General features: G+C 37.8%; 1 protein-coding gene across 4 annotated transcripts in view; it reads left to right on the forward strand.

Annotated features, from left to right (window-relative positions):
• The window catches only part of GLCCI1 (glucocorticoid induced 1), a 56,801-nt gene that overhangs the window by 15,695 nt on the left and 21,281 nt on the right, over positions 1–19,825 (forward strand). For all 4 annotated transcript variants that reach the window (XM_069859685.1, XM_069859686.1, XM_069859687.1 and 1 more), the window contains exons 2-3: positions 3,692–3,843; positions 12,496–12,582. In XM_069859685.1, coding sequence (XP_069715786.1) covers positions 3,692–3,843; positions 12,496–12,582 — 239 coding nt within the window. The remainder of the gene's footprint in view (positions 1–3,691; positions 3,844–12,495; positions 12,583–19,825) is intronic.

The following is a 19,825-nucleotide window of genomic DNA, read 5'->3' on the forward strand; positions in this document are numbered from 1 at the left end:
GTCAGTTGTGGTCTTCTGCTGCAGGTGATTTTCCTCCTTGCAGGCATGACAGAAAGCGTTATTTAAGCTAAAATGGACTGTGAACATGGTTTTGAGATTATGTGCAGGTTAACTGCCTCTGTTGGATGGCAAGGCAATCCCTTCATTTTAGAACTGTAGCAGATGATTTTATTTGAGCCCTATGTCCTTTACAAAAGAGCTGTCGTGTTAGTCTTACTAAATTACATTTTGCTGGCAGAGAAATGGAAACCTTTTTTCAGTCAGTCTAGGTTGTAGACCTAGAATTCTTTTGGCTCTCAATGCAGTGTGCAGAACCATAATTGCATTATTTTGTGCAGTGTACTTTAGTTGATCCCTGCTGGGAGGTAGGATCACACTGAATTTTACCAGCTGTAGTATTCAGATTGACCCTTGTGCCTTTTTAGGTAAAAGCATTTACAATTAGAAATGTGTAGCAACAGCTTCTAAATACCATTAAAACTTGTGACATATTTTAAATGACACATGAGGCATTTTGCTTTCCTGTAAGCATATATCTTGTTTGTAATTTCAAGCTAACTTTTTCAGGTAAGGTTGCTCAATTCTTAAATACTGTGTTCCAAAGTTTACTTGCTCTGGAGGTAGAGCTGAGCCTTTCATGAGATATGTCACATATCGCTGAAAGGGAACAGAACTGTTCTGACTTAGTGCAGTAAAATCTGTTCATACACTCTACTGTCGGATGTGGTATAGTCTGAAACTTGGGTAAAATTCTGTAATTTTAGAATTTTCTGAATACTGATGAAGCCTTTCTGAATGCTGAAGTCTGGGTAGATTCAGGAGCTGTTGAAATGCTTCTGATATCAGATAGCACTTGCTGCACTCTTTTGCTTCTGTGAGAAAACTGAAGCATGGACAAAGTGACAGGAAAAGTATATGCATGATAGGAGTATCAGAATCCTGTTGGTAATGAAATGGGAGAAAGATTGGTTGGGGAGAAGTGGAAGTTCTGTAGTAGCTCCTAGAGTAGCTCGAAAGCCAGACTTATAATGAGGAGAGAAAAGTAAAATTGAGAAATAAAGCCTGCAAGCAGTTTTAATATTTAGAAAACAATTTAAGCTGATCTGAGCCACCACTGTTCTAGTCCAGTTCAACTCTGCTCCTTGTGGCATCTGATCATCTTGAAGTTTATTACTATACAAGACAGTTTGTTAAATGCTAATTTGTAGAAGTTCATGCTTTTAGATCCCTTCTGTGGTGATATTACAGGCTTGGGGATGATGGGCTGGAAAGCTGCCCTATGGAAATAGACCTGAGGGTGTTGGTCAATAGTTGGCTGTGTATGGGCCAGCAATGTGCCCAGGTGGCCAAGAAGCCAGGATGCTGTTTGCCTTCTATTGGAAGTAGTGTGGCCTGCAGGAGTAGGGAAGGGATTGTGCCCCTGTTCTTGGTGTGGGTGAGGCTGCACCTCAAATACTGTGTTGTGTGCCACTCACTATAAGAAAGACATTGAGCTGCTAGAACATGTCCAGAAAAGGGAAGGGAGACCATATTGCTCTCCACAACCACCTGAAAGGAGGTTGTAGCAAGGCTGGTGTTGGTCTCTTCTCTTAGGTAGCAAGCAGTAGGACACAAGGAAATGGTTTCAGGTTGCTCCAAGGGAGGTTTAGATCCTTGTTCCTCCTGGCTCTCCTGTGATTATTAACCTGCCTGTAATGGGGAAACCTGTGTATTTATGATATTTTAGGGGATAGGTTTTAGTTTTCTTTGTTTAACTTAGTGAATCACCTTACTTAGATGGCTTTATACATCTGTGCATGCCATCTCGAAATAGATGGAAAGAGTGCAGACAGCAGTGGAATGGGATAGGTTAGGTTTACTTGGACTGGTTAATGCAGTTGAGAAGGGACGTCCTTGGTTTGTTTCCTGTGATTCAAAAAAAATAGTGAAGGGTAGTAGGGACTTAGACTGCCTTGAACTTTCCTTCTAGCTTCAGGGTTAGACAGTGTCCTGCAGTCTCCTTCCAAGATTACCATAGAGAAATAAGTATATAGTAAATGGGAATTAGTAAATTTTCACGTGTAATGTATTTTTGATAATCAGAGCTTTTCAAGGGATCTTCAAAACTCAGGCTACCTGAGGAAGTAGCATAGTGCCATAGCATGGAAGTGAAGGTTGGAAGAATGCTTTGTAGGTATGCACCCTTTAGATACTTCTGTATTACAGCACAAATTAAATACTGGTTTCATTTAAAATTTGTCACTTTATTTTGGATTTCAGACTTTCTTATGTTTACTAGTTCAAAAAACTTTCTTAAAATGCAAATTGGTCGCAATTGGAATCCTGTGAGGATAGATCTGTTTGAAATTGTAGAGATTTGGTTTACAAACAACATTACAATCAAAACAATTGTATTATACAAAGGCAGTATGATATACTATTATGCTTCTGATTCATAACATTATTTATTATTCTTACCTAAAATTAGCTGTTCATGAAGTGTTTTAGCAGCTCTGCATTTCACTAGCGTGGTCTGGTTTAACATTATCATGTTCTTATATGACACTATAAGAATGCTGCATCAGTTCAACAACCTGTACCTTAATCATTGTGCTGAATGCTATATAAAACCGAGGTGATGGGAGTCTGCCTTTTGAGATCCATCAATTCTAGATGATATACAAAGAGCAAATGCATGTGGAGTTAGGTCAGGGCCCATGTTTGGTGTTCAAAGTATGCTAGCAGGTCTGCTCACAAGTTCTGAGCAGAGTAAGGTTTTGTTGGGTTGGATCAGTGCATAGCATGTGACTGGCTTGAATGTAATCTCACTTGCGAACTTATTTAAGTAGGGGTGAGCAAGATAGACAGTAGCTGTAATGTAGGGCTTAATTTGGCTTATGTAAAGTCTAGAAAATGAGTATATGAAGTAATTTTGCCTAAAGGACAAAGGAGACAATCCAGAGAGCATGCTGTAAAACTCTGTTCTTTCCCACATCAATCTCATGAATCACTCTACTCTCTGCTTTCCAAAGGAAATGCAGGAAAAAATGTTCCATAATCTAGGTATATGAGGAAAGAAGTACAGGGAGGAGTCAAAGTCTGCAGGCACTGTGATGAGTAGACAAATATGTTAGTTGCCTTGACCTGAGGTGTGTCAGAGGGAAATACAGTCACACTTCTCAGCTTGCTAAGGCCTGTACTAAGGTCTTCTAAATAATACGGAGCGATGTGTGCAAGAGCAAGAAATGGGATATGCATCATCTTAGGAATTGTAATTTTTATCATGATTTGTGTTTTAATATTTAGAAAACTAAGTAGGCAGACTTAAAAGAAAAAATAGTAACTAAATGCGATACTATGTTACATTTTCTATTTCTTTGTGTCTGGCTTTCATGAGTTGCATCATCAGTGTATCATCAGTGTAGATTTGCTTGATGGTTTTTGTTGATGAAAATATATTGCATAAGTAGCCTGGTACTTTGCAGATATGAACTATAAACGTTGATGGGGTTTTGTAACTGTTGTTTTCCCTTTCGTATTCTTTCTCCTTTGTCTGGTGTTTTTTGCCTTGATGTGATGGCATTCTTTTCAGCTTGGCGTTTGGACAAAGGTTTCTGATGTATTCTTGCCATCGTGTGTCATAGCTAGTGTTTAACATTTAATATCAAATTTAGCCTGACTTTTCTGCTGATTTTGTTCTGGTTTTCTGCAGTGGACAGGCCAAAATCCCAGCAAATCAGAACTTCTGGTACCATAAGGCGAACTTCTTCTTTGGACACAATAACAGGACCTTACCTCACAGGACAGTGGCCACGTGATCCCCACGTACACTACCCTTCATGTATGAAAGATAAGTCTACTCAGGTAAAAAGCTGTAAAACATGACAACAGAGATGTTTCATATAATGGATGCCTTCCTGATAATACTTTTATCACCTGACCTGGAATCCTAGCGCAACTTAATTCAGAAGAAATGTGGGTTCACTGAATTTTATTATGTATGTAAAGCCCTAAAAATAGGGTGCAGTAGTGTTCTTTTAATCAGTGTCAGTTCAGTAACATGGTATGCAACAGATAATATTTTTATGCTTTTAGAAATAAACAGTTGTTAAAAATAATTTTGTGTGTGTGGGCAGGTCTGTTGAGGCTAACTAAGCGGATTTCAGTTTCAGCTTTGTATCTGGTTTATTTTGAAACTGATAAATGCAAAATTGAAAAGATTCTATAATAGCAGTGGCTGCCAAAGTAAAGATTTTATGAAATCGTAGTAGTAAAACTGGTGGATCTCAAAGTATATGTGTGTGTTGAGAGAGGAGAAGGAGAGAGTTTAATGTTAAGAAAAATGGGTCACTTTGTTGCTAAAGAGGAAGTCAAGAGCTATGGGCGAGCATGAAATGTGTTTTTGAGATGTTCCCTCTGCTCTGTAGTAGCAAGAAAGACAAACGAAAATGCTCTGTGGAGGAGTCTGGCCTCTTGAAGCCAGATATCAGAAAGAGCCTAACCACCAGCTACAAAGGGAAGGCTACTGTAAGTATTTATAGCCTGATACCCTTATGATATCTTTGGATCTTCCTCAGGGCTCTGTCCTTTGCAGGAACCTCTGGTGGGTAGGCTGCTGTGGCATTCATAGTGCTCCAGTGCTCTTTGGCTAGAAAGCTGAATGTTGTCTCTTACTGATTCTTCCTCATGCTGGAGCTTGTTGCCCACAAAGGTGATAGCTGTCAAACAGGTAAAAAAATATGTCATTCTAAAAAAACCACGAATCGATTAGCAAAGGAGTTGCATTCTTGTTTTTTCAGTAATGTTATTAGGGTATAGAGAAGTCATCTGAATTTGTTCTAAACTCAACCAAAAACTAGAGAGAACATCTAAATTTGGTTGTATTTTCAGTCTACGGGCCACGTGGGGATGGTTGTTGTAACAATTTCCTACCTTTTGTGCTGTGATTCTGACCCATTGGTATGATTGGTGTTCTGCAATGAAAAATGATACTTCTGTCATCCTACTACCTTCTGCTTACATCTCTGTTGTGCCTTTAAAAATTGTTCTTAAAGGAAGCTTATGTGGTCACAATGCGTGTGATACCTTTAAAATATCAAGGAATTTTCTGTCATAACTTCACTTGTAGATGTATAGGTTTGGATTAGCTTCCATTGACTTGTAACAAACTTGTCACCATTTTGCCACCATTATTTAGAGCAAAAGCAGCAGCTCTTTAAGTCAACTCTAGGTTTTAGTCCTTTCTGTAATACTGTATTTCTCAGGACAAGTTAGAATGTATAAATAATTTTCCACATTTCTTTAAAACCTGGTGTAATACAGGGCAGGAAGTCCTCTGATGTGGGGGGAGATAAGTGTGGAATGCTTAGAAAAAAAAAGGAGCTGGAAGATCCTATTTAATGAATCTGGCAATTTGATGATTAAAACTTTTCAAGGTAACTTCTACAAATTGTGGCTGGAACCTTTAAGAAAATGTTGTCTTAATGTGCTACTCATTCATTTTGAAACCAGACAGCCAGTTTTAGCAGAAGAAAGAACAACAGGCAGTCATCTCTACTGTCATGAAAGATTTACCTAAAAAGCTCTTAATCCTGGATTTACTTCAAAGATGCCTTCCTTTCACAATACTGTGCCTTGAAAGCTTTTCTGTTTTGAAACCGTAATTTCCATTCAGGAGATTTTCAGTAGCATGCTTTGTGGTTACTGTATTTCTTTACCCCTCTCTCAAAACGTATATCCATACCAAACTTTGCAAATACCTTTATGAATAGAAAATTCTGAATATTTAAACATTCACAAACAAAACTTTTGACTAGTTACAGAAAAGAGAAACAAACTTGTTCTATAAATATTTGAGCTCAAAGTATTTGGCAGTAAAATTGCTTTCCTAGTGTGCTCAAGTAAGCGTTTAAGTTATTTGACCTATTGGCTGCCACCCTTTACCTCATTCAGAAACAAAGCTCAGGGAGGAAAAAAAAAAAAACAACAGAAGGTGAAGTTTTACCTTTTCAGCATAATCAAAGGCAGGAAAGGAAAGGCAGTACTGTTGTCATTACAAAGTAAAGTACTATTTCAAAGGGATAAAACCAGGGAAGTTTCATGGTTTGGATTTGTGTGGGTATCTTCTAGCAAGGAGTTATATTAGCAGTCTTTTTATTCAACTTATGCAAAAATCAAGCATTTAGCAATGTATAAGTTGCAAAGCATTTCAGAACTGTGTGAAAGTGTAAAATGGAACAAGCCCAGAAAATTGGCTCAGAAAATTCAATTTTTTTTTAAAAAAAAACATTTGCTAGAGTGAGGCTTGTAGGTGAACTTGGTATTAACTTATGTTTTGGTTGTGTGGGGTTTTTGTTTTCTTTGAGCTCTGTGTAGTGTGGAGTATGTCTGATTTCGAAAACTAAGGATGGAATTCCAAGTTGTTGATAGGATGCATGCAATGAAAATAAAGTGAAATTAAATTAAAACCTTGCTTTTTGCTTGAGTACCAGCACAAGTACTACTATTACTTCTTGTTTGTTGGCTAGGTAACAGTATAGCTCGTGGGAGTTCGTATCATATAGTTAACAGAAACAAAAAATAATAAAACTTGGTAGTTTAGTAGAGCAGAAGATGGTATCAAATAAAATAAATAAAAACAAGATAATGAAAATCAATAAACCGTTTTTTTTGTATGAGCATGGTTCATTGGAGAATAAATTTTCTCATTTTATGTCTAAACGAACAATACTGTCAGTACAACTTACATTGTAGGTAGAATAATTTCTCTTTGAAGGGTACTTTTCATCCCTTATTAAACATTAATTTAAAATTTTGTGTAGTTTCCTGAAGGTGTTGATTATAGCTGTTACAAGTTTCTTAGAATTCTTGTATGTAAAAAAAGAAAATAATTAGATCCTGATCTTCATTGTCATCAGTCGAAACTTTAATGATTTTTATTGCAAGTTCTTTTTCCCCCTCTTAAGTTCTTTGAGCCTGTATAGTGCTCAAGAATAAATGTTGCTTCTTTCTCTAAAATTAAACCAGGATTTTAAAAAAAAGTTCAATAATACCTTATTATTTAAATAGAGTAAAGAAAATTTTGTTTCTTAGTTTTCATTTCTGTTGCATCTTGGAAAACAGTAACTGTAGTTCATATATCTGTACTTCTCTTACCCACTCAAGTGTTTTGGCTGAAAACACTCAAGAGAAGTGAGGTTGTTATGTTTGCTTTTGGGAAAATATACTATGACACTTATGCATCATAACATTTACACAATTCCAGATTTCTCAGAATTCTGTGTGTGTTTATGCTTGTGCGTGTATGTATGCGTATGTATACAACTAGCTGATCTTTAAGGAGCTGCAAGTTTTGGATAGTCAAAGGTATGACTTTTTATTTAGTAGTGTTTCAAGGATTTCAGAAATACAAGGAAATTTACCATTATAGGAAGTTGCTATATATGTTGATATACTTCTTGATACCATTCCCAATTTCCTTCACTGTCCAGCTTCCCTCTCCTTTTCAGTAAAGTACAAACTTTCAGTGAAGCCATGTAAAACTCAGTGCAGCTTCCTTCTCCATTTTTTTCCGTCTCTATTGGGAGCACTGAGCAGTTTTTTATACTTCATCCTATGCATGTGAGAATTTCTCCATTCCTAATATAAGAAATAATTTGATGTTGAAATGTTTATGCTTATCCTCATAATCTTCAGAACCGTTTGTATAATTGTCATAGTTTATTAAATGTAATTATTTGGCAGTAGCAAATAATTTAAGACTTTCGTAAAATTAAAAAGGAGATACTAGAGATAAACATGTGATGTGGATGTCACAACAAAAGATACTGACCGTTAAAGGTCATCTGTGTGATCTTTCTCACTTTAAATAATACAAAGAAAAGGACAAATGGCCAAGTGGGGTATGATTCAGTGATTTCCTGCTCCCATCCCTGCCACTGCCTTCCCTCCCCACCCCCCGGACTTCTTAAGCTGGATTCCAGTATGCCTGGATCTGCCTTTGCTTGTATATGGTGGTTACATATTACACAAACAGAAAATTACAAAGTTTGCAGAATGCCTTTCAGAATTCTCACTTCTTTCTTAATCTAAAGAATAATGCAGAATTATTAGACTGGAGTGCTTCGGTAAAATATGGTTTTGTTCTTGTGTGGGGGTCAGCTTCAGTGTAGTTACCTCTTGTTAGGAGCTTGAATAGTGTTTTGTTTTGGGTAAAAATTTTGTGGCTTAAAAATTACTATCATAAACCAGGAGGCTCAATTGCATTAGTATTTTTTATTGGTGTATTAGTTATTACTTTCATGGGATACTTTAATGACATACTTTGGGGGGAAGGGACAAGGAGGAAGAGATGTCATGTAACTATGAATTTATCATTCTAACTTTTCTTAACCTATCTGATGTTTAAGAGGAGTCATCACTTGCAGTCAAGTTAACTTATAATTCTTCAGGTCTTTTTTCCTGTAAAATTTCTAGAGAGCCTTTGAATACTTTATAAAACATATGAAGACTCACCAGACTTTATCTTCTAGTGCTGTTGTTGTGTTTCTTTCGAATGTGGAAGCTCTTCAAAAACATTGCTTCCACTTTAAAACCTAAACTTGCATTCTTAATCTTTGCACTCATCCCCCAGTATAGTTAATCTGTAGGGCTGGCAATAGAATGTGAGATATTTAGAGTAATTCAGTCTTATTTTAGGTTTAGGTAAGTTGGTACTTCGTGCGGTCATTCTGATCTAAATGAAGTGGAAAGAATTTAGGTGTATATCCCTGACATGGGTGGAAAAACAAGGCAGAACTAACAAATATGCTGGAAGAAATGCTAATGTCTACAAGGCTGGGTGAGTTAGAACAGTGGCAATTGTGATTTACATTAAGACTGAAGAAAGCAACCTGGTGTTCTACGATGTCCTATCTCACGCGCATGCTTTAAGTGTTGTGTCAGCTGAGACTGGGACCAGAACCTTCACATTTTGAAAAATAATTGAATCCTCCTTTTAAAGCTGTAGCATGCGTTACTTTATGTTTTCAAGTTTCTCCTCCTAAAATGTTTTAAATTATAGTTTCTGAATATAGACTAGCAGCAATAATCCTTCAGTTACATGAAGTTTAATTCATATTTAAGTGATGCTGTAAATTTGACCTCTCTTACTGTATTTCTGACTTGAGATGCAGCAACTTTGATTTCATTTATCATGATTCAGAAATTTTTCCTCAAGTACAATTTTGAGTTACTTTTTTACTTTTGGTATTTATTATATGTGTAACACATGGAAACACATGGCAGCTTCAGAAGAAGGCTTCCATGAATTGTTTTGTAGAAGTTGTAAATAACTATGCAAAAATAATTTTCAGGAAATCTGGCATATCAAGGGTGCTATATCTCCCCGTGTTTTGTGATGTAGTTTACAACATTCAAGTGAGGAATGAGCTAAATTTAGGAAAGGAGAATATCTGTCTGAATATAACCAGTGTGGGGTTCTTTTGTTTTGTTTGTTTGTTTGTTTTTGTAAAGAAAAGCTTTTGCTTGAAATAAGGATTTGATTACGAACCCTGAACTTATCTTCATATAATGTGGGCTACAGTAGATGATAAGCAGTAATTTATAGGCTTTGAAAAAGATTGTCTTGATGCAATATTCTAGTAAGTGCATATGTTATGGGTTTTTTAAATCTTTTTGGGGTTTCTATCTGAATATAAATAGCACGTTAATAAAGCATTGCCTGACTTCAGTACTGTGCTAGCAATGTCATATAGTATTTGTAATGTAATACTACAAATAAAAGGAAGGGACACAAATAGTCTGCCCCCTGTATACTGATACTTATAGGTATATTTTGAAAGGTTGCAACTTGACAGAACTTACCAGAGACTGAAAGCAACTGTGTAATTCTTATCTAAAGGGACATAGTATTTAGGTGAAAGAGAGTGTCAAAGCATATTTCAGAAAGAAAAAAATCTAGCATTAAGTGAACGGATATTTTAAATTTGTTATTTTTGATTTCTGATTAAATCAACTGCAATATAAGGATTCCCACCTCTCTCTTCTAACAGTCACTAGTATTGCTGAAGTTCTTCAGGATGTTGCTGTTAGTTTGCTTTTGTCATTACCTGGATAAATGTGTATGCTTAATAAAAAAGATAATCAAGCTTTTGCTTTCTTTTTTTTTAACGGATTACTTCCCTATGTTGAGAAACTCAGTTTAGCTTTTTAGACACACAATGTCTTTTCTGTTATGTTTATTAAGCTGTAGTTGAAAGGCTATGAGCTTGTGGTGATCCTTTGTACACCCTCTTGCGCTACAGGAAGATATTTAAGCAACTGAAAGCCTGTTTCTACTTTGTCGTGGAGTTGTTCACAAAACTATGGAGTGGTGTTGTATTCAGAAAACACTTTGGAACATAAATTTTCAAAGAATTCACTTTGCATTAATGTTTTTCTGGTTTTGTATGAGGGTATGGTTCCAGCTATACTTGGGGTATAGTAAAATACTTAAGCAAAGAGTGATTTAAGTTGGAAAGTAAGTTGTAATAGATTATGAAAGAATATGATTTTGAAAAAGGAGGCATTTCCCCCCCATTTTTTGCTAGTTCCTTAGAAATCTGCAAGCCACTTCAATGTTTTTAAAAAAAATAGATAAACACAATACAGTGTCTTTCACACAAATTTCAGGGAGGTGGTAATACCCAGTCTGCAAGAACAAGTGATGATTGAGAACACAGCTTTGGCTAAAATGTAGAGTAAGTCAGTGAACACCCAGGTAGTTGTGCCTGTGGCAGAGGCTCCACTTTAGGATGATGAGAGTGATGGGTTGCCTGGCTGAGAGGCTCCAGTGTTTACCTCGGTTTTAAATAGCTGTTTTATCTCTTTACTCTTGTTTTTGTTTTTTCATACCCACACTATCCTCTGGCTTCTTCCCCAGATTTGCATGAGGAGGGTCATGTAATAAGTATACGTAGCCCTAACTTTATATAAAGACTTGTTTTTTTCTTTCTTGGGAACAAGCAGCAAAAACCGTGTTACTGATTTATTTTTATTTTTTTTTTCCATTTTGCTTTCAAATTACGTGCACAGCTTGCCAAACTTGGGTGGTAATATTTCTGGTGGTGTAAAAATAACAGAGAAGAAACACCATGAAAACCATGGGAAGTACAGGGCTGGCAGAAAACGCAAGTGGGATATGCAGGTCTGTGCACACAAAGTGACTTAGCACATGAAATATTATCACGTCGGAATTAGATGCTGGCTTGTAGGCTGTATAATGCTGTGGGAGTGCAGTTATTATAAAGGTATGTCCTGTGCTCTGAAACTACAGTTCAGTGTTTAATGGTGCCTGGTCTAGCCCAGCACGCCTGGCTTGAGTGGCTCGGCCGTGCAGGGCTGTTCCACCTCCCTTTGTGGGGCCATGAGGGCAAGGAGCTGCAGACTTTTTTGTGGTGCGCTCCAAAGCAGTGCTTGGCCTCCTTCCTGTGCAGGAGAGTGTCCACTATGTTTCTGGATGTTGAAATTTCTAGATCCTAGAGAGGAAGCAAGAGTAAGGAAAGCTGTGGAGGAACAGGGTTTCCATGTGCCCTGCTGAGCTGAGGTCCTGCCTCCCTTGGAGAAGTTTCAGCAGTGGTCCTCTCCCTGAAAGCCTCACTGCCAAATTCTTATCATTTGCAGTGGTATATAAATTCTATTTCTTGTGGCCTTGTTGTGAAAGATTTGTTGGGGGACACACCCCTCCCCCACCCCCCCTTTTTTGTTTCTTTTTATGAATTGATATACGTGCTATATATGTACCAAACTCTCCCTGAAGTTTAGGTATTTCCTTTGCTTCTCTGACTCTCTTGTTCAGAAGTGCTGGTGGATACCCTCAATTTTCATAATAGTCTTGTAGTTAAAAGAGGGGAGTTGGGAGATCCAGCTCCTAGAGTTACTCAATACTAGGTGTTTTAACTTCATAGCTCCTACATCCAAGGACAGTCCCCCCCACTTCTAGGTTTGCAGACTAGGCTGGAAAAGGCCTGCTCTTCACTGTTCTGCTCATGTAGGTTGGTGCCAAAATATTAAAACGTGTTTCAAATCAGAGATAGCAAGAAGATACGGCCTAGGGATTAAGGAAGGCAGGCTGGAGAATTAAATCCTGGCTTTTGGTCTCTTGAGTTTTTGTATGTTTTTTAAAATGTTGTAGTTGTCTAAACTGTCTGCTGAGTGAAAACTAGAAATGGATGCCAAAGTGCAGATGAGGAATAGCCAGGTAAGTTTTTTTTTGTGATTATCAGGCCTCTGATTCCTTCTTCAGTAATGGGCATTGATTTCATCCATTATAAATGCAACCTTTAAGGAAAAAGCCTTAGTTTTCAATATTGTTTTTTATGTATTGAGGCTATTACTGATGCGTATCAGGGGTCTGAAATTTATTCTTCATATATAATGACTGAACTTTCTTCAGATAAATAAGCAGAAGGAGTGAAGCAATTTGTGTCAAAAGTTTGTCTGGAGAATTCAGTACAGTGTATTTTTCTTCTCCTCTAGACACCTAGCTGTTGGGCTGAAGAAGGAGCAGAAAAGCGATCACATCAGCGCTCTGCATCGTGGGGAAGTGCTGATCAACTTAAAGAGGTGAGAAGTTTTGCATGTTGGAGCCTTTTGCATTTTGACATGCCCAAGATATTTTTAATCCTTATCTGGACTCCAAGAAACTGTACCCTTTCCCTCCCCTGTTGTGCTTTTGAAACAAGTTTTACCTCCAACACAAGAGTTTTTTTGAGAGTGGTTGTTATTTTATGGCTGTTAGGTTTCCTCCTGGCCTATTACATACACATTGTTGACTGTGAAGGAGTGGCTAGAGTGCAGAGGAACCAGCTTATCATTACTTACTAAGTTTTCTGTTCAGAGTTACCTTAGCTAGCCTTCCGTTCTTTAACATTGCTCTCCTGAAAGAGGCAGCATAAGTCTGTATGCTAGCGTATTGTTTGGAAATGTCATTCAAGTTTAAAGGTAGAGATAGAGAGGACATCACTTTCACAAGTGAAAGAATAGGGTAAGTGTTCATACAGTAGTGGTACGGTTACTTGAAATGCTCTTTAGTCATGTATTTTGCTGAAGGCTACAATTGCAACTATAAAAAAACTGACCCAAAGTGAAGTGGTTTTGCATCATGAGAAACTAGATAGACTAAAATGGTCTACAGCTCAGCTGAAATAGAGAATATGTCAGTTTTCGTCCCAGTGAACTCAATTCTGTCTAGAATTTGTGTAACTCTAGCTCTGTCCAGTACCTAATAACTGTCCTGCAGTCAGCCTCATGCCCCGCCACAAATGATGCAGCCTTTCCAAGAGCTACACCTTTGTTTTTAAGAAATGAATCTTGCAGCATGTTCTTATGGAGTGGGACTTTCCCCTTATACTCTGGGTTTTTTGCATCCTCTCTCCTGGCTCCATGTTAAATAGGACATTAAAAAATGAGAAGAATGTATAGGTTGTCTGAGGAGATGACATTAATTACAATATATAGTCCTCTTCTGGAAAGCTGTTGATAGGAAGGATAGTTGTCAAAAGGAGTTTTGTAAGTTTAACGACTTGTATTTTAAAATCAGATTTGACGAGCATGAAATAATCTTGCATCCCAGTTGTGACCGTAACCTTGTTTTTAAAAGTGAGGACCTGGTCCAAAGAGAGATCCAAAGGGGGTTATCTGTTCCAGTCTTATGGAGTATCTGTTATGAAACCTATCATAGCTGATTTATGGGTCTTCTGTTACATGGGTGACTTCATCTGCAGCTGTGAGCAAGTACTCAGAACCACAGATTAAGCACTAAGAAATTGGTGTAGAAGGAGTTTTGTATCTGAAAAGTTTCGGCTTAAGCATTACCTACCAGCACAAAGGAACGGTAGTAGGACAGGAACAGCATCTGTATTTCCAGAATTGTGCGTGTTTTTACTGAGAGACCATACTTCATCTTCTGGCAGTTCCTTATCAAGTTCTGCAGCAAGTAGCTTTTCTTCACCACAGAGCTGTGCCTGTCAGTGATAGTGAAGCCTTCAGCATGTAAGCAAAACTCTGCCATTTGATAAGTGCTGGGTTGCCATCCTCTTCGTGGACTAACCACAAAAGAAAGATTAAAAAAAACATGTGGCTGCTGGATTTCGTGGTTCCTTTCTGATAGACAGTATAAGGGAAAAACTGGGGAGTGTGGAAGGGAGTTGTTTCTATACAAATGTTAGAATGGTTGTTCACCCCGAAACTTGTCCTTGTCTTCTCCAGCTTATAGTTCTTTCCCTTCCTCTATTTTCCTTTCTCTAGCTTCTCAAACAAGTTTTCTTGCCTTTTCATAGTCCTGGTGTCATTCTGAGTCTCTTAGCCAGCCAGTTTTCATCTGTCTTTCCTTATTTGAGCTCTTGTTCAGTTATCTTTCAGCTCCTTGCCTATTCTATCTCTCCATTGTATGGCTTCTGTTTTATCCCTTTCTTTTTCCTTTCCCTCACATGTATGTCATAGTTTGGCTACTTAACATCTGTGTCTTGGTTGTTCAATTTGTACATTCAAACCGAAGTTTGTTCAATACCAATAGTACATTCGGTTTCTTTGTGCCAAGTAATCTGCAGTTTCTGGAAGGAGAAATTCCCTGGGGCAGTTCTGTTCGATTTGTAAAGCCCAGAAGAGACAGAATTGCTAGCAAAGGTAGCTGCCAGTTCCAAACATCTTTCTTGAATATGTGTATACTGACATTTTTGCTAAACCTTTACCACATGTAAATGCTTTCTCAAGGGAATAGAGGGGCACATTCACAGCATAATGTGACAAACGTTTGGCTTTTTCTTCCGAAGCACTGGACAACAGAGCTTTCCAGGTAAAAAGCTAAGATTGTAGTTTAGCCCATAAAATGGTAACATGATTTCCACTCCCCTTTCATTTTAATCTCATTCTTAATAAAACCTCTTAGTACTTGTACTGAAATCTCTGATGGAAGGGGGATGGGAAAACTGAATTTTGTATGTTAGACTTCAGAGAAAATTTGACAAAGCTATAGGCAGCTGAAAGCAAGAGCTGAAGTAATGGAACTGAAAGTGTCACCTCTCCTGGGCAACTGCATTTGTTATGAGTAACGTAGGTAACAGTAGTTCTGCTCAGCATTTTGAATTGTTTCCCATAGCGTTTGACAGTGAACTAGGAGGTAGCTGTTAACAGTTTCCTTGGCTTGTCATAGCAATTTGTATTGATGTTTTCTTGTTCTAACAATTAATGGAATGATTTCTAGCATGTATTTTTTAATAATGTTGATACTGTAAACTAGCAAAGTACTTGTGTGCATAGTTTTAATTGGTTTTGATAATCAAAACGGAATGTACTTTTAAGTTAAAAAATTGTTTTCCTTGGTTAGTTGAGAGCTGTTACAATTAAATGTATTTATTTAACACAGCTGGGAGCTCTGTTAAAAAAAAGGTTTACATTTGAAAAACCTAAACGTGTAAAGAATGTAGAGACTTAAGATCCCAAGCAAGCAATTGAATTCTGTACCACCACATAAAAAGATTTTCACTTTGGGTAGTTGAAAATTATTTTGCCCTTGCATTGAAATATGTGGGTGTCACAATTCAATCTGTCTAGCAGTGAAATAAGCAATGCCTGCTTTCTTGTAGTGGGTCTGTTAAAAAACATTTACAAGTCCTCAGCTGTCAATATGAACTTTTTAATGATAGAGTGTATCTTTTTTATCACATCCTAACAAGATTTACTTTTTTTTTTTATTCTGAAGGGATCTACTGCTTGTTTGTACAAAATCTTGAGTATAACTTATTGTAAGGTAATACCAGACTGCTTTAACATTATTTTAGTAGATATACATCTTGACTGGGAGATAAACGTTTCTGTCAAAGAGTTTTTGTACTGGACGCAAACCAAGTTTGAACCACTGGTTTTTTTACCCCTTTCAACCAGAACAGTTAATTTGAAATTCTGTTGATTTGAATATGGACAGTTTTAGTGAAAGCTTACTTTGAACTTGATACATAGAACTGGGAAAAATGGAATTTAAAACAAATAGTTTTCTTTTTGTGTAGGTTTTTAAAGACATGAGTACTTTAACAGCTGATTTTTTCACTTGCTTTAAGCACCTCTGTATGCTGTATCTGTACATCAGCAATCCCCTACTGGAAGGTCCCTTTTGCTCTAGCAGGTTACTTGAAAAGAACTTTGGAATAAGACAGAACTGAGTATGAGAACTTGCACTTTTTATGTGCTTTCATATACTGGTTGAAAGATTTTTTTTTTTTCAAGGGTTTAGGGTGAATTTCTAATGCTTGTTTTACTCTCTTACCTACTGGCTACTTATTTATGAACAAATGGCTCATAACTGAGCTACAGCTAGCTCTCATTAATGAGTTTAGCTTGTTCAGCAGTAGGAGGTTGTTGTGTAGCCTGATTTGTAGAAATACAACCTATTAGCTGGTAAATATTAAAGAGTATTTGGATAGGAATGGTGACATGTGACATGTTCCTTCATATTAATAGTCTGCATCTGGGTCTCTTCAAGTGAAAAAATGTCAGGATATTCATATTGTTCCAACGTTGTAAAGAACATACCTAATTTGCTTATTTCTCACGTTTGTGCCATTAGTAATATTAGCCTGCATGCGTATTACAAGTGGTATAGGCAATCATATTTATTTCGAAGGCACTTCTAGCTGTAAGAATATTCAGCAAGGGAAAAAATATATTTTTAGAGTTATTTCCTAACTGCTTGTTTGTTTTGTGATCTTTGGTCATCTTATAGTTGCTGTAAGACAGCAAACCATCAAGGCTGAACTGCAAGTTTGTGTCCTAAATGCCCTGATGTAGATTTATTACTGTTACGATTCACTGATCTTTGTGTTTTCATGTGGGGTTTTTTTTGTGTTTTGTTTAATTGGGGTTTTTTTAATAAGTTAACTTCAAAGTACATAAAGAAAAGAGTCTTTTTGGTACATCAACAATATTGTAGGGAACAGTCACTGGAAGAGGAAAGGCTGAAAACTTTCTTAATATTTTTGAAATGTGCTTAGCGACGTGCTTTGTGCCCCCTCCCCTGGACCGTCACGTGAGAGTACTTGCCAAATGTGAACTAAAAAACATAACTTGAAATTTACTGCCATATATGTTCACACTTTGTAAAGCAGCAAAATAATTTTAAATAATTGTATCTCAACATTGGAAGTAGGGTTCAAATTGCATTTATTCCTTGAGGAATTCCTTGACTTCTCTTCTTTAACTTTTTTATTTTCAGCTGTATCCTCTAAGAAAATGCTTATATTGTATAATGAGAACTTCTGCCCGTTTTGAAGTTAGGGAGAACATTTGAACTGGTACACTAGAATCATTGTCACATTTTATAAATCTTAAGTGCGCATATGTGCAAGGCAAAGGCTTTGATGTCTTCAGCAACTGAGTGTTTAAAGGATGCACATTAGATCTTTTGTGATGACATGCATGTGTTCCTTATGATTTCATATAACCCAGTCGCCTTCATGCTTGGTATTTGGGCATGTGAGGGAAATGCTGTCCAAAATCCTTTCTGGTTTTCTTAGCTTTCCTGTTAAAATGGTGTGGTTCGTTACTCCTTTTTTTCCCTACCTATCATAGCACATTATTCCTTCTCTGTATCATCTTCCTAACTGAAGTATCTGTCTTGCTGCCCAGAATAGAGTTCAGTGACAGTGTATTTAGAACGGTGTAGTGGCTGGATCTTCAAGTATGTGCTTTCCTGATACCAATCACTTGACACCCATTTTCTTTGCACGGCAAATTCCCTTGCTCATATTAGTTGTGTCAGTCAAGTGTCCAAGAGACAGAGTCTGCTGCTTCTTTCAGATACTTGGTAGAACAGTTGCCAGCAAGGCATACATTTCAGACTCCTTCCTGGCTACACAAATTATATCTGCTTTCCTAGGATGAATGTACCTCATAACAGTCTGCAGCTCATTTTGGTTATGTTTGATGCTCTGATTGTGCTTCTCTACTGCTTAGGAAGAAGCCGAAGATAAACTTCTGGGAAGTTAGCATAGCCCCCTCTTCCTCTGAGTAGTAATAGCTTTATTTGAGTTAGAGATGGAAAATAATTGGCAATAAAAAGATAATCTCATAGAAGAAAAAAAGCTATTGGGATTTCAGGATTAGCTTTAGCAAGTGGTAGATTCACTGTGGACTCCCTTTGGTGAAGAAATGGAGCATCATTTAGTTTGCAGGATTCTTCTGTCCATGTACTCAGTGTCACTGCCTTCTTAGTGGGGCTGCTCTGAAGCTGGGTTATCTGTGCTGGCAAGCTTCTATCTCCCCAGTCTGGAGGATGAATAACAAATCATAGAATCACCAGGTTGGAAAAGACCCACTGGATCACTGAGTCCAACCATTCCTACAAATACTAAACCATGTCCCTTAGCACCTTGTTTACTCATCCCTTAAACACCTCCAGGGAAGGTGACTCAGCCACCTCCCTGGATACCCTGTTCCAGTGCCCAGTGACCCTTTCCGTGAAAAATTTTTTCCTAATGTCCAGCCTGAACCTCCCCTGGCGGAGCTTGAGGCCATTCCCTCTTGTCCTGTCCCCTGTCACTTGGGAGAAGAGGCCAGCACCCTCTCTACAACTTCCTTTCAGGTAGTTGTAGAGAGCAACGAGGTCTCCCCTCAGCCTCCTCTTCTCCAGGCTAAACAACCCCAGCTCTCTCAACTGCTCCTCGTAAGACTTGTTCTTCAGCCCCCTCACCAGCTTTGTTTCTCTTCTTTGGACTCGCTCCAGAGCCTCAACATCCTTCTTGTGGTGAGGGGCCCACAACTGAACACAGTATTCAAGGAGCAGATTCCTTTTTCTATACCTATCTGTACTTTCTCATTTTTTTTTGTCTGGTGGCAGCTACCACTTCATTGAAAGCTAGGGTCCTTCAAATTTAGGGCAAAGGACAGATAATCTGAGTAGGCATATCTGTTCCTTCACTCCATTGTATGTTGGTCTTAAGTGATCATTGAGCTTCAGATACACAACCAGATTCTTCAACAAGGTTTCATCTTTTCTCTTTCTCTGCAGTGACCCAAGAAGCCTTTCCGTTCTGTTACTGTCAAGAACCTATGTGGCTGAAAGAACCTCAGATTCCAGGGGTCCATGATTCCCTGCCAGAATATCAGAGCTTCAAGGTTTTGGTCTGACTAGAGACAGCTTATCAGTGCTCTCCTACTTAATGCTGTCAATGTCCAGATTTTACAGTGCGAGGCTATGTTCTCAAAGCTTTCCAAGCTGTTTGTGACAGAATCAGTCAGCCAGATTTCTGAGATGGAATTGCATAGATAATTTTTTTTGTATCATGGTCCCAAGGAAAGCTCAGAAACCCAGATTTCATTTAAATTAAAAAAAAAATAGAGTATTTAACTTTTTACCTAGAAGGAAGCACACAGCATCAAGGACAGGCAGCTGTAATGAAAGTATATGTAAAATTATATAGAGCACTCTCCCTATTTTCTGATTGTTTCTGTAGCAAGCCATATCAGTCCACAACTGTCTTCCTCTTCAGTATTTATGTTTTTAAGGGGGAAGATGGAGCTTATTTGCCTGTTCTCCCCACTCCCCAACATTTTGAATTAAGACATAAATCTTTATAGCTGTATGTGTACTTACCAGGCTGGCTAGTTGTTTACTTTTTGATCTCTCTGTGGAGCTGGGTTTCCTAATTCCCGTTACTTCTACAAGGAAAGTGGGAAGTTCTGGACTGATTTTTCGGACCTTTCATCAAGAAATTGTTCTCCCAGTTCTTAAAATCTAGCTTCTCTGTGTTAGAAACTTGGTCATATTATGGCTTGCTCTGTCTTCGGGTATTCTATGTGCAGACTCTTCTGGACG

This window comes from Phaenicophaeus curvirostris, chromosome 6 (genome assembly GCF_032191515.1).
Source record: "Phaenicophaeus curvirostris isolate KB17595 chromosome 6, BPBGC_Pcur_1.0, whole genome shotgun sequence".
NCBI classification, from domain to species: domain Eukaryota; kingdom Metazoa; phylum Chordata; class Aves; order Cuculiformes; family Cuculidae; genus Phaenicophaeus; species Phaenicophaeus curvirostris.